Below are 14,998 nucleotides of genomic sequence, written 5' to 3' on the forward strand. Positions count from 1 at the left end.
GGCACTCTACCCAGGGGGACAGCTTGAGGCTCTGTCTCAAAAAAAAAAAAAAGAGTGGGGAAAGAGACACAGACGTGTGACAGAATGCAAGTCACACGCCTCTGATCCCAGTGCTGAAGTAAGAGGCAGGAGGGTCACAGGAGCCCAGGAGCTGGAGCCCAGCCTGAGCAATAGTGAGACCCCAATTCTACTTACATATGAGATCGAACAATTAAGTTCACAAACTGATCCTAGAAAAATGCTTCACATCTCACTGCTGAATAACCTGAATTATACTATGGTCACCAGAAGGCTAAGGGGAATAGTACTTCTGAAGTGACTATGTGATACTCAGCAATGAGGTATGTAACACTTTTTCTAGGATCAATTCATGAACTTCATTATCAGACTTTGAATGACAACAGCTCTAATGACCATTCTAGAAAAAGACTTCCAAACTTGCTATGAAGGTGTCAGAACACAGCTAACCAAGGGGGCACTTCTATGGTGACCACAGTGATGTCCAATAACGAGGTACATAGCACTTTTTCTAGGATCCGTTTAAAAACTTAACTGTTGCAGACACTAGTAGTTCCTGCTACTTGGGAGGCTAAGGCAGGAGGATCACTTGAGCCCAGGCATCTGAGACTGCAGTGAGTGGTAATGAGTGCACTCCAGCCTGGGCATCAAATCAAACCCTTGTATCAAAGACAAGAAGTGCAGAAGATTGAGAAAGGTGCCCAAGGTAACATGGCGGTAAGAGGTGCCCAGGAGACAGCAGTGAGAGGTGCAGGAGGGTTAGGTAAGTGCCTGGGCGACACAGCAGTGGGAGGTGAGGGAGGTGAGGCAGGTGCCCGGGTGACACAGCAGTGAGAGGTGAGGGAGGTGAGGCAGGTGCCCGGGCGACACAGCAGTGGGAGGTGAGGGAGGTGAGGCAGGTGCCCAGGCGACACAGCAGTGGGAGGTGAGGGAGGTGAGGCAGGTGCCCGGGTGACACAGCAGTGGATGGTGTGGGAGGTGAGGCAGGTGCCTGGGTGACACAGCAGTGGGAGGTGAGGCAGGTGCCCGGGTGACACAGCAGTGAGAGGTGTGGGAGGTGAGGCAGGTGCCCGGGTGACACAGCAGTGAGAGGTGAGGGAGGTGAGGCAGGTGCCCAGGTGACATAGCAGTGAGAGGTGTGGGAGGTGAGGCAGGTGCCGGGGCGACACAGCAGTGGGAGGTGTGGGAGGTGAGGCAGGTGCCCGTGCGACACAGCAGTGAGAGGTGAGGGAGGTGAGGCAGGTGCCCGGGTGACACAGCAGTGAGAGGTGAGGGAGGTGAGGCAGGTGCCCGGGTGACACAGCAGTGGGAGGTGAGGCAGGTGCCCGGGTGACACAGCAGTGGGAGCAGACATATGAACATGGGCAGGCAGGGTAGCCCTGCTCCTAACTACCTCATGATATTCCCACCCTTTACAAAGCAACCAAAATTACAAACACTTCCCCTAAAAAATACATACCAGCAAACTCTTTCACCAGTAATTCCAGGAGCTTCTAGAGAATCCCTGGGACTGGCTGTAAAATATTATAACCTAACACTCTTTCTAGGGCTCTGTAGGGAATATGCCAGTTAGTAACAAGTCAGTTTCAGTTTCTGCTTCATGATAATAAAGGCTATCCACACTCAAGCACCCACAGAGCACCTATCCCAGGAAATCCTGTGAGTCTCAGGCTGTCTCCTGCCCTCCCTCCGGTGCAGCCTTCTCCTTTCGCCACTGCTTCTGGGCGACATTAGCTGATGTCTATACAGAGAATGGGGCCAGGTCTCTAACTTGCCAAACTAACTGAAACACTGAGGTTTTATTGGATTAACCAGGTCTTCACAAACGTCTTAAGTACTGAAAACTAAATCTCTACTATGAAATTCTTCAAAATCAGAGTGTTTGGGAAAGAGGCACACCATAGACTGGCTTGCAGAGTGGGGCCTACTGCGAGCGGGTCAGACTCCTGTCCACTGTCACATGATAAGTTACAGTTAACACAGCAAGAAACACTTTAACACAGGTGGTCAGATGACTCTGGAACACTTCCAAGAGTAGTGAGCAAAATTTGTTGTATGAGCGTCTATCCCTTGAGCCTCTCATGCACGAGGCCCCTGATTGAGCCACTGCAGTGAGAGCTGAGCATGCAGTCCCAAGGTGAGCTGCTCCACCGCCAGGGGACAGGCCCCAGGAGGGGCCACCCCAGCTAACTCAGGGACAGGCCATTCAATAGCTCAGGGTCACTAGCAGCTTGTTTAAACAGTTTTTAATTCTGATAAGAGCCATGACAGTAACTGTACAAACTGAAAACTGTGATTTAGGGGTGAAAAAAGTTTGAAAAGACTGGGTCCTTACTGTATAAAATTTAAAACAGAACATTTCATGGAAAAGGTTAAACATACTTACCTTTAAATTTTGATCTAATATTGGCCAGTTCCTTGTTTATCCTCTTTATTTCTGCTTCTTTACTTTTGCCTGAGGGAAGGAAAACACAAACACATTCTTACTTTAACTACTCTCCGGAGGACCACCATTCCCTGATCAGACAGCAGCTTTCAGGACTGGGTGCAGCTCTGGAGCCCCAGGAACCCAGGGAACAGGAATGAATCTGCCTCTTGTGCCTGTGGTCCCAGGACCCTGAGGGGAATGGCACTATAGGTGCCAGCACACAGAACCCAGGTCAGGGTGCCCAGTCCACTAATGCTGGGGGGTTTGTTTTTTGTTTTGTTTTGTTTTGTTTTTTAGACAGAGTCTCACGATGTTGCCTCACAGCTCACAACAACTTCAAACTCTTGGGCTTACGTAATTCTCTTGCCTCACCCTCCCGAATAGTGGGACTATAGGCACCTGCCACAACGCCGGGCTATATTCTGTCACAGTTGTCATTGTTATTTAGCTGACCCAGGCCGGGTTGGAACCCTCCAGCCTTGGTGTATGTGACCGGCGCCCTACCCACTGAGTATGAGTGCCGCCTGGTTGGGGTGGAGGGGGGGGTTCATTCCTTTTGCCACAGTTCTAGAACTGACCATTTTCTACCATAAATCATTATCAGCCAATAATAGTTTACTTCCATAATTGATTTTCACAGCCAAACATAATAAAAGTACACAAACTACTATAGGCTTCTAATTATCTTTTTATGAAATTCATCAGACTACAAAATCTACCAAGTCCACGTTTATAATATCCAATTGTGATATTCTACACATATATTGGGTTTTGCTCACAGTTCCTGACTCATAATTTCTGTAGCCACTATTCTTTCTCCCCAAGGCAAGCCACGGTACTAAAAATGTACTGTAATCTTCCCCTACCTTTCTGTCTTGGCCATAAAGAAACCCTCTGACCTCCCTTGTCTGATCATAGGTCACGAGACCCCCCACCACCACTTCAGTAGGGTCCTGCCCACACCCTGGGGAAGGAATGCTGCCCAGAAAGGCCTAGAAGAATCTGAACAGACAGGCCTTGCTGGCTGTCCCCACTGCAGCCTGTTAGCATCAGACCACCTTCTGCCCAGGCACATTTCCACATGGCTGTCAATCATGCCTGTCCAATAAAGTCCCCATAAAGGGCCCAAGAGGATGACAGGGTCCAGAGATCCTCTGGACAGCTGAACATCTGGGGGTTCTGGGAAAGCGGTGTACTCAGGGAAGGCATGGAAGCTTGGCACCCCAGCCCACATGAACCTCCCACCCACACCCTCAGTAAGACCCTCTGTGATGAGCTAGCAAATGTGCTTCCCTGAGCTCAGTGAACTGCTCTATCAAGTTATGGAACTCAAGGGTGGTAAGATCCCTATTCAACCTGGGGCTGCTGATGGATCTTGGAAGCAGGGAACCCTCTAAAAACTGAGCCCTCATCCTGTGGGACCTGACACCAGGTAGACAGCAAAGGAAATGAATCCAAGGACCCCCACCCCCGCACACACTGCAGAACTGACTGCCTGTGGACTGGTAGGGAGAAACCCTCCCACACTGTGGGGTCACAGAAGTCCTCTGTGTCGATTATGGTATGAGGAAAAACAGCCTAAGAATTTTTTTCAGCTTGCACCAGTCTGGGAATTCTCCAGTGTACAAAAAAAGACAGCAGGTCCATCAGAAAAATGGCAACAAACATTCAATACCCACTAGCGTGTTGCTTAAGGGGCTTCATGTCAGGCAGAGGACAGAAGAGGAGGCCACTGGCATTTAACCCCCTGGACTAAGTGTAGAAGTTGAGTGGGAGAGCAAGGTGACCAGCAGGGCTGTGTGTCTCTAACAGGCCCTGGAAAAACACTGCTCCCATCACCCAGGGTAAGTGGTCTGATCTCCACTTTGTGGAAGCAGAGATTAAGCTGACTATGAACGGGGCCCTCTCACACAAGTCTCTGGTCTAAAGATCTGAGGCAGCAGGGAGGCCTCGGCAGCAACCTGCCCACATCGGATCCACAGCAAGCAACCTACAGACCCCCTGGCCTTAGACAGCCATCCCCAGAACTTAGCCTGCCCTACCCAGTGACAGCCCCTCCTCCCAGACACTCCCAGGATGTCATCAATCTCTCACTATATACTTGCTAAGAAAAAAGGTTTAATTTTTACCAAATTAAAGGAATACTCCCTTGAGCCAATCCCACCCTAGAAACCTCCAAATGGAAGAAGACAGGAAAACCAAAGGCCTGTGTGGCAGCTCCCTCACCAAGCACCATCCAGGTGACATTCAGGTGACAGGACAGATGCTAACAGAGTGCCTCCCAACCTTGAGAGCCATTAACAGGACAGAGCCACCAGACTACCTATGCCAGTCCCTCCCTTACCAGCCCCGTGTGTGCCCAGGAGGCTGGTCCTAGACACAAATCCTGAGCAGGGCCCACACCTCCCTGTGTGAGGACAGCTGGCCAGGGAAAGGCCCGGGAGGAAGCAGAGCAGGTGCCTCAGCCCACGTGCATGCTGGGTGGCGCCAGCAGCCTCACTCCAAGGTAGCAGGTTAAGGGCAAAGCTTTTTCCTGAAATTTTTCTTAAAAAGTAGCAGCTTTGTTAAAGCAGGTTCTTTTGGCTCCCTGAGCAGCACAGCACAGTGCCCTCTGGGCCAGGCCTGAAGGTGGGAGCCCTAGAGCAGCCTCTGGTCACTGTGGGACACCTCCAAACCATAGGTCCTTCAAAATGAAAGCCCTGGGAAGCCACAAAACCAGTATCACCCATAGCCTGGACAAGGTTTGCACAAAGTGCTCTGCACAGGAGGCAACGTGCCAGTGTGCGTGCCTGTGTGTGCCAGTGTGCGTGCCTGTGTGTGCCAGTATGCGTGCCTGTGTGCACACGTGTGACAGTGTGTATTCCTGTGTGCAGGCATGCCTGTGTACGTGCCTGTGTGTGCACATGAGCCAGGGTGCAAACCTTGTGTGCACATCTGTGTATGCACACGTGTCTGTGTGCACATGCCAGTGTGCATGTCTGTGTGTATATGTGTGCCAGTGTATGTGTGCCTGTGTGTGCACGCATGCCAATGTGCATCTGTGCATGCACACGTGTCTGTGTTCGTGCATGCCCTTCTCACATGCCCACAATCTGTGCTGACAAGCTTTTGGAGGGGCCCCATGCATGCTTTCTGGCAAGTACACACTAGATTCCCCCACAAGCCCCAGGAAATCCATGGTCAACAGGGGTCAGCGCTAAGCAAAGAAAATTAAAACCCCAGGGGCCGTCTAGAAAAGAAGTAACACTAAATGAGCTAAATTGATTTTCCTCAATGGGATTTATAGATTTTGCAATTTTGGGCCAGGGCTGGGTTTGAATCCACCACCTCCAGCATATGGGGCCAGCACTCTACTCCTTTGAGCCACAGGCACTGCCTGGGATTTATATCTAAAATTATTCAATCATAAAATAAAACTAAAACCACACAATTTAGAGTTGGAGAGGTAACACTCCCTCTGTGGAAAAAAACAGCTTCTCATCTATAACATTTTCTCAATTGGCTGATTTACAACATGCACACACACACCTGCACACATACACACTCATACACAACACATGCGCACATTAAACACACACACACTCCCTACCACATGCACACATACGATGCACACACAAACAACACATATATGCAAACTCATGCACAACACACAACAAATACACACCACCCACAATAACACAGAACACACACAAGACACAACATATACACACACATGCACACAATACACCATACATACAACACATGCACAACACACACACAGACACACACCATATATACATACAATACACAAACGACACAGACACACACACACACATACTTTTTGAAACCAGGGCAGGTCAGGGCTCCATGGGCAGCACAGCACAGTGCCCTCTGGGCCAGGCCTGGAGGTGGAAGCCCCAGAGCAGCCTCTGGTCACTGTGCAACACCTCCAAACCACAGGTCCCTCAAAAGGAAAGCCACGGGAAGCCACAAAACCTCATGGCCTCATGCCTGTGCAAGCGAAGCTTGAGAGAGAGAGCACTCAGGCCAAAGCTGTGGGCAGAAGAGGCCTCGACACACTCCCCGACTCCAGAAACATCCAGGATAATACTCCCATCTCCAGCTGGGTCCTTCAATCCATCCTGCCCCGCATAACACCCAAGTCCTTCCAAGTGCAGGGGGTGTCGTCCACAACCCCTCTGTGGTCTGCCAAGAGGCCTTGACAGGGCCCTGACCGGGGCCCACCACCCCTTGAGGGCGAGCTCCCAAAGAGTAATCAGAGCAACCAACAGGGCCCTGCTTTCAGGCATTTGCCGCCCCTGCATGTGACCTCCCCACACCCTCCACTATCAGCAAGGCTGCTGCCTTTCTAGAAACCTCCCCACAGTGAGGAGCAGGTCTGACCATCTGGGACCCCAGGCCTGAGAAGTATCCTGAGCCCCCGGCACAGACAGACAGACCCTGCAGGGCAGACTTGCACCTGGGGCAGACACGCACCTGGACTCCATAGCACCTCACTCTGAGAGAGACAGGGATGCATGTGCCCACAGCAGCAATGATGCCCAGGTTCTGAGATGACCTCCAAGGCCGGTCTGATGATGAAGACACCAACACCAACCCACACTGGCACGAGGACAGGGCTGCACGGGCCCTTGACATGGTGCCTGACACACATGCCATGAATGTCAGCCTTCACATGGCTGCCCTACCCAGCTGAGCAAGGCAATCATTGAGCAGCAAGCCCAGACCAGCAGCCCGGAAACACCAGCAGAGCAAACTGCTGTGCTAGGTCTGAGCACATCTGTCCCAGGTGGGTTTCCCAGGCAGTACAGCATTGTGACTATGGATGCCAGGCAGCCAGCCCACTTGCAGACTGACATGTTCAAACCAACAGCTCTGTTCTGAATTTACCAAAATGGGCCGGGCACCATCGCTCTCCTGTAATCCCTCTAGTCTGGGAGGCTGAGGCAGAAACACTGCTTGAGGCCAGAAGTTTGAGACCAACCTAGGCAACAGCAAGAATCCATCCCTACCAAAAAAATGTAAAAATTAGCCAGGCATGGTGGCGCGCACTTCCAGGCCTAGACCTGCAGTCCCTGCTACTTGGCAGGTTGAGGTAAGAGGATCGCTTGAGCCCAGGAGTCAGAGGCTGCAGTGAGCTCAAATGACAACACGGCACTCCAGCCTGGGTGATAGAACAAGACCTCGACTCAGAAAGAAATTAAAATTAGGTCAGGCATAGTGGCTCATGCCTGTAATCCCAGCACTCTGGGAGCTCTTGACCTCAGGAGCTTGAGACCAACCTCAGCAAGAATGAGACCTCATTTTTACTAAAAACTGAAAAATGATCCAGGTGTTGTTTGTGCTGGACACCTATGGTCCCAACTACTCAAGAGGCTGAGGCAAGAGGATCCCTTGAGCCCAGGAGTTTGAGGTTGCCGTGAGCTAAGATGACGCTATGGTATTCTACCCAGAAGACAGACTAAGAGTATGCCTTAAAAAAAGAAGAAGAAAGAAGGAAAAAGAAGGAGGAAGAAGGAAGGAGGAAGAAGGAGGAAAAGGAAGGAGGAGGAAGAAGGATGACGAAAGGAAGAAGAGGGAGAGGAAGAAGAAGAAGAAAAAGAAATTTAAATTTAAAATATTAAAACAAAAAGTACGGCTCGGCGCCTGTGGCTCAAGCGGCTAAGGCGCCAGCCACATACACCTAAGGTGGCGGGTTCGAATCCCCAGCCCGGGCCCACCAAACAACAATGACGGCTGCAACCAAAAAATGGCCAGGCATTGTGGCGGGCGCCTGTAGTCCCAGCTACTTGGGAGGCTGAGGCAAGAGACTCGCTTGAGCCCAGGAGTGGGAGGTTGCTGTGAGCGTGATGCCATAGCACTCTACCCAGGGGGATAGCTTGAGGCTCTGTCTGAAAAAAAAAAAACAAAAAAAACAAAAAAGTACCAAAAATGCTGTGGTCGGAGGTGTATCATCAATGTGTCACCTCCACAGTGGTGACAGGCACAGAGAGGGAACAATCACCCCACCTTGTAGGAACAAATCTAGTGTCTTTAAATAAAGATTTAGCATCAGAGGGCTGACTGAACTACCTGACTTCAGAAATCAGACTTACAGGGAAGGCAGCTGCTGGAGTAATCACCCTGCAGGGACAAGTCCCCACAGCTTGACCTTGTTCCACACAAAAAAGATTATGGTCTTAGCCAGCCCACATTCCCTCTCCCTGGAAGGATACCACCTGTAGACTTAGCAGCACTGGGGGCTAATGAGTAACCAGATGAGCCACAGCCACTGGCCCAAATGCAGGTTACGATTTTCACCAGGTAGCAAAGAATGTGCTCCGAGCTGAGGGCTTTGATAAAAGTTCTTGGAATTACTAAATTCCAATTCTTGAATTATCGTGGCCAGTCATTCTTCAGGAACAACACACTGGTTAATGATTTCTTACTTATGGGCCGAGCTAATCAACCGACAGCATCAGTCAGTTCCAGGAGCACCACTTACCACAGAGTTGCTCTGAGAGCCATAGGAGACAAGGGGCACCTAGCCTCGCAAAGCCACTGTGACCATCACCAGGGACAGCTCCACCCACTGTCCTGATATACAGAAGGGTAAGTCTCAGAACAGAATCCTCAACAACAAATCAGAGTTCAAAGAAAATTTAAAATTGTTCTGCTGACAAAACATAGAAGATAAATCCACGTCCATCTCTGACAAATGTTAATTGGTATATCATTTTTTAACAGCTTTATTGAGAAATAACACACACCCCAAACGATTCACACATCTAAAGAATGTAATTCAATGGCTTTTAGCATACTGACTTGTCCATTACTACAATCTGATTTGAGAAAGTTTTCACCTCCCCAAATGGAAATCTCTGCCCATCACAATCACTCATTGGCCCTTCCTTCCCCCGCCAGCTGGCAGCCACGGGGGCCGTGCTACAGTCTACAGACAGCCCTGCAGACACTGTATAGCCAGAAGCAAGCCACCACCTGTGTCCTGAGACTGGCTCCATTCGCTCAGTACAACCTCTTCAAGGTAGCAATTCAGTACTTCACCCCTTTTTATTGCTTAATGTTACAATGGTCTGTTTAGGGACATATCCTACTTTGTTATTTATTCATCACCTGATGGATTTGGGGGTTGTTTCCACTCTTCAGTTATTATGAATAACATTAGTATGAATACTCATGTATAAGTTTCTCTATCAGCATGTTTTCATTTCTCTTGGTAGATACCACAGAGTGGTAATTTTATATTAAACATTTTGAGGCACTAATGTTTTCCAAAGGGGAGCCCCATTTCACATCCCTACAGAAAAGACTGAGGACTCCAATTTCTCCAAAAACTTGCAAACACTTGTTATTGTCTATCTTTTTAGAGTTTTATAACCATCCTGGCAGGTGTGACACAGCATCTTACTGTGGTTTTAACTTGCATTTTCCTAACAGGTTCTCACGTGCTTATTAAACATCTTTTTATCTACTTTGGAGAAATGTATATTCAAATACTTTATCAGTGGCACCCGTAGCTCAGTGGGTAGGGCGCCAGCCACATATACCAAGGCTGGCAAGTTCAAACCTGGCCCTGGGCCTGCTAAACAATGACAGCTGAAACAAAAAAAATAGCTAGGTGTTGTGACAGGCACCTGTAGCCCCAGCTACTTGGGAGGTTGAGGCAAGAGAATTGCTTAAGCCCAAAAGTTTGAGGTTCCTGTGCACTATACACCACGGCACTCTATCTAGGTCAACAGCTTGAAATTCTGTCTCCAAAAAAAAAAAAAAAGCTAGGGCCAGCCACATACACCAGAGCAGGTGGGTTGGAACGCAGCCCAAGCCAGCTAAACCACGACAATTGCCAGGCGTTGTGGCAGGTGTCTGTAGTCCCGGCTACTTGGGAGGCTGAGGCAAGAGAATTCCGTAAGCCCAAGAGTTGGAGGTTGCTGTGAGCTGCAATGCCACGGCCCTCTACCAAGGGTGACATAATGAAACTGTCTCAAAAAAAAAGAAGAAGAAAACTTCAAACATCCATTTTTAATTGGGTTGCCTTATCATTGAGTTCTTTATATATCCTGCATTCAAGCCCTTTATCAGATAATGAAGATTTTCAAATATTTTCTCTCATCCCTAGGTTGCCTTTTCATATTTTTGGTAGTACTTTGCAGGACATGTATTTATAAAGTCCCAAATGTCTTTTTTTAAAAATCACTTGTACTTCTGTTGTCACATGAGAAATCATTTCCCACGGTCAGAAAGATTTACTCCTATGTTTTCTTGTGAAAGTTTTATAGATTTAGCTCTTACGTTTGGATTTATGGCCCATTTTTGAGTTAATTTCTTTGTCCAATTACATTCCTTGGCATGTGGACCCAGTTATCTCAGCACCAACTGTTTTTTTTTTTTTTTTTTTTTTTTTTCTGAGACGGAGCCTCAAGCTATCCCCCTGGGTAGAGTGCCATGGCATCACGCTCACAGCAACCTCCAACTCCTGGGCTCAAGCGAGTCTCCTGCCTCAGCCTCCCAAGTAGCTGGGACCACAGGCGCCCGCCACAGCGCCGGCCATTTTTTGGTTGCAGCCATCATTGTTGTTTGGCGGGCCCGGGCTGGGGATTCGAACCCGCCACCTTAGGTGTATGTGGCTGGCGCCTTAGCCGCTTGAGCCACAGGCGCCGAGCCGCACCAACTGTTTAAGGCTATTCTTTTCCCCTCTTGAATTGTCTTCCTGTTGAAAATCAATTGATAGAAAATGTAAATATTTACCTCTGCGCTCTCTGTGCTAGTCCACCATCTACATATCTGCCCTCACATCAGCACCACACTATCTTACCCACTGTGCATTAAGTTTTTTGTTTTTGTTTTTTTTTGCAGTTTTTGGCTGGGGCCGGGTTTAAACCTGCCACCTACAGTATATGGGGCCAGCTCCCTACTCCTTTGAGCCACAGGTGCCACACTGTGCATTAAGTTTTAGAATCAAGAACTGGCTGGTGTGGTGGCTCCTGCCTATAATCTCAACACTGTGGGAGGCCAGGGCAAGAGGATAACTTGAGGCCAGGACTTGAGACCCTATCTCAAAAAAAAGTTTAAAGGCAGCACCTGTGGCTCAAAGGAGTAGGGCACTGGCCCCGTAAGCTGGAGGTGGTAGGTTCAAACCCAGCCCCAACCAAATAATGAAACAAAAAAAAAAAAAAAAAAAAAGTTTAAATTAGACAGGTGCAGTGGTGCACACCTCTAGGCCTCTGCCTGTAGTCCCAGCTACTCCAGAGGCTGAGGCAGGAGGATTGCTGCAGTCCAGAAGTTCAAAGCTACAATGAGGTACAATCATGGCAACACATTCCCTCAGTTTTTGTTTATCCAGTAATATCTAAATTTCTCCATTTTCAAAGGACAGTTTTGATGGATGCAGAATTCAGCTGACAGTCTCTCTCTCAGCACGCTGTGTGTCAGACCACTCACTGCTTCCTGACCACCATGATTTCAGGAGAGTCAATGCTCAATTAGCTTAGTGGTCAACTAATGATTGGTCAGAGATTTCGTTAAACCCCCTGAATCCATAATTCTCTCAGACGTTGAAGAGTGAGTGCTGAGGGCATGCTGCTAGCACCAGGCGATCATAACGCTGTCTGAGCCCTTTTCAGTTGCACCTGCACATGCACAGGACAGGCACAGCGCTAGACCCCAAGGATCTACCAGAGCTTTCAAAACCCTTTAACGGCCTCTCCTTCTTCAGAACTTCAAGTTTTGACCAGAATCTTGACTGCCCCCAGCTAGTGACAGACGCAGCAGTTGTGATATTATGCAAATGACCTAAGGACAGGGCTATTCCCACTGAGAGATCTCTGGTACCTTAAATAATGACAAGCTCAGAAGTGGGCTATTCCAGAGCCGCAGAACAGGTCAGATGGTAACAATAGTGGCTCACTTACATGCCTGTAATCCCAGCACTTTGGCAGGCAGAGGCAGGAGGACTGCTTCAGGCCAAGAGTTTGAGGCCACCCTGGGCAATATAGTAAGACTCCATCTTTACAAAAAAGTTTTAAAAATTAGCCAGGCATAGGGACACATACCTATATCACCAGCTACTGAGAGGCTGAAGTAGGAGGATCCCTTGAGCCCAGGAATTCGAGGCTGCATGCAGTATGCTATGACTGAGCCACTGACCTCTAGTCTGAGAGACAGAGTAGGCCCCAGTTTTAAAAGAAAAACAAATTAGTAAGAATGCTCTCCAGATGGGGTTTCCTGAGGAGCTCCAGACCTGATCTGCACCTCCATGAACTCTGCAAATGGGATTTTCTTTCTTTTCTTTTTTTTTTTTTTTTTTTGAGACCAAGTCTCACTTTACTGCCCTCAATAGAGTGCTGTAGCATCACAGCTCACAGAAACCTCAAACTCTTGAGCTTAAGCGATTCTCTTGCCTCAGCCTCCCAAGTAGCTGGGACTACAAACGCCCACCATAACACCCAGCTATTTTGGTTTGCAGTTGTCATTGTTGTTTAGCAGGCCCAGGTCGGGCTTGAACCTGCCAGCCTCAGTGTATATGGCTGGGGCCCTACTCACTGAGCTACAGGCACCAAGCCTGCAAATGGGATTTTCTGAGGAGCTCCAAACCAATCTGCCCCCTACGAACTCAAGGCTGTTGGCTGGACTGCTGGTTTTCAAAATGACCAGCCAACTAGAGGGAGAAGGAGAACAGCCAGTGTAGAGCTCCAGCAGGTTTTCACAGACAAATGCTCCTTGGGTTGTTGCAATCTTTGGCTAATTTTCAGAGTTCTGACAAAACTGATTTTAACCATTTTTACCAGTGTTTCCACTGCTTTTACAGAGAGCTAGATTGACAGAGATTCTCACCCACCATCTAGGCTAATTGGCATTTCTTGTATAGATTCAAGGCCTCTCATCAATTCTTTTCCTTTTTTTTTTTTTGAGACGGAGCCTCAAGCTGTCCCCCTGGGTACAGTGCCGTAGCATTATAGCTCACAGCAACCTCCAACTCCTGGGCTCAAGCGAGTCTCCTGCCTCAGCCTCCCAAGTAGCTGGGACCACAGGCGCCCGCCACAACGACCAGCTATTTTTTGGTTGCAGCCGTCATTGTTGTTAGGCGGGTCTGGGCTGGGGATTCGAACCCGCCACCTTAGGTGTACGTGGCTGGCGCCTTAGCCGGTTGAGCCACAGGCGCCGAGCCGCCTCTCATCAATTCTACTTTCTAAACATCCCAAGTTCACTCCTGTCCTTCCACCCTACTGTCAGACTCAGACTCTCTCCATCCCCTCTAGACCACAGTGACCCACCTTCTCCTAACTGGCTAAAACCCATCCTCTACTGATAAAAATAAATTACACAGTGTCATTCCTCTCCTGGACATTCCCAAGTGGCCCACCTCCCTGGAGGAGGCTCCCACAGTCTGCTCCTGGCTACCTGCTCTTGGCCTCCAGTTGCATCCCTGGCCCCCTAGGCCCTACTCTCAGTAGGAGTCACCCCAACTCCTTGGATGTGTCCTGCTGCCACTCACACCTCTCTGCAATGGGGCCCACAGTGTTCTCCCTCCCCTGGACCATCTCCAACACCCTGTCAGCATGGCAAGAACTGACCCAAACATCGGCCCCATGTCACCCACCACACCTGGCCCTCTCCAAAGCTGCTCATTGTCCCTTCCCACTACTCATTTCACTCCACTGACCACCCTGCATTACAAGGACATTCAAGAAAAAGCTACAATCTGACTGGGCATGGTGGCTCACACTTGTAATTCCAGCACTTAGGAGGCCAAGGAGAGTAGATTGCCTGAGCTCAGAAGTTCAAGACCAGCCTGAACCAGAGGCAAAACCTCATCTATAAAAGTAGCCAGGTGTTGTGGCAGGTACCTCTAATCCCAGCTACTCAGGAGGCTGAGGCAAAAGAATCGCTTGAGCCCAGAAGTTTGAGGTTGCTGTAAGCTAGGACACCATGGCACTCTACTATGGTTGGCAAAGTGAGATTCTGTCTCAAAAAAAAAAAAAAAGAAAGAAAGAAAGAAAAGGCTGCAATCTTCATGATGCCCTACAAAAGGCCCTATGCCACCTGTCCCCCCATGGACCTCATCACCTACCACCTGCTATATAGCCACACGGGCCCCCCAGGCCTCCACACATGCTGCACTTACTGTTCACTCTGCCCAAGATGCCCTCCCCAGCTTCTCCATGGCCCACTGCTTCACTCGTCCCATGTCTCTGCTCAACTGCTACCTTCACAGCAGGGCCAACCCTGGTCCCTCAACTTAAAACTGAACAGCCACATCCTCATTTACCCTATCACCTTCCTTCCTTAATATTTCTCCAGTGGCTGGACACAGTGGTGGGTACCTATAATCCCAACAACTTAGGAGGCTCAGCCAGGCGGGGTGCTCGAGCTCCAGAGTTCAAGTCTGCAGTGAGCTATGACGGCACCACTACAATCGAGCCTGGGAAACAGAGTGAGACCCTGTCTCTAAAATAATAATAATAAATTTAAAATGTCTCTGTTTTGGCTCGGCGCCTATAGCTCAACCAGCTAAGGCGCCAGCCACGTACACCTAAGGTGGCGGGTTCGAATCCC

The 14,998-nt window shown here is 49.2% G+C and overlaps 1 protein-coding gene across 2 annotated transcripts in view; it reads right to left on the reverse strand.

The window, feature by feature from the left end:
• The window catches only part of AP2A2 (adaptor related protein complex 2 alpha 2 subunit), a 106,293-nt gene that overhangs the window by 63,859 nt on the left and 27,436 nt on the right, over positions 1-14,998 (reverse strand). For both annotated transcript variants that reach the window (XM_012813330.2, XM_012813332.2), the window contains exon 2: positions 2,405-2,473. In XM_012813330.2, the coding sequence (XP_012668784.1) occupies positions 2,405-2,473 (69 nt within the window). The remainder of the gene's footprint in view (positions 1-2,404; positions 2,474-14,998) is intronic.

This window comes from Otolemur garnettii, unplaced genomic scaffold (assembly GCF_000181295.1).
Source record: "Otolemur garnettii isolate 467f Iridium unplaced genomic scaffold, OtoGar3 scaffold00260, whole genome shotgun sequence".
NCBI classification, from domain to species: domain Eukaryota; kingdom Metazoa; phylum Chordata; class Mammalia; order Primates; family Galagidae; genus Otolemur; species Otolemur garnettii.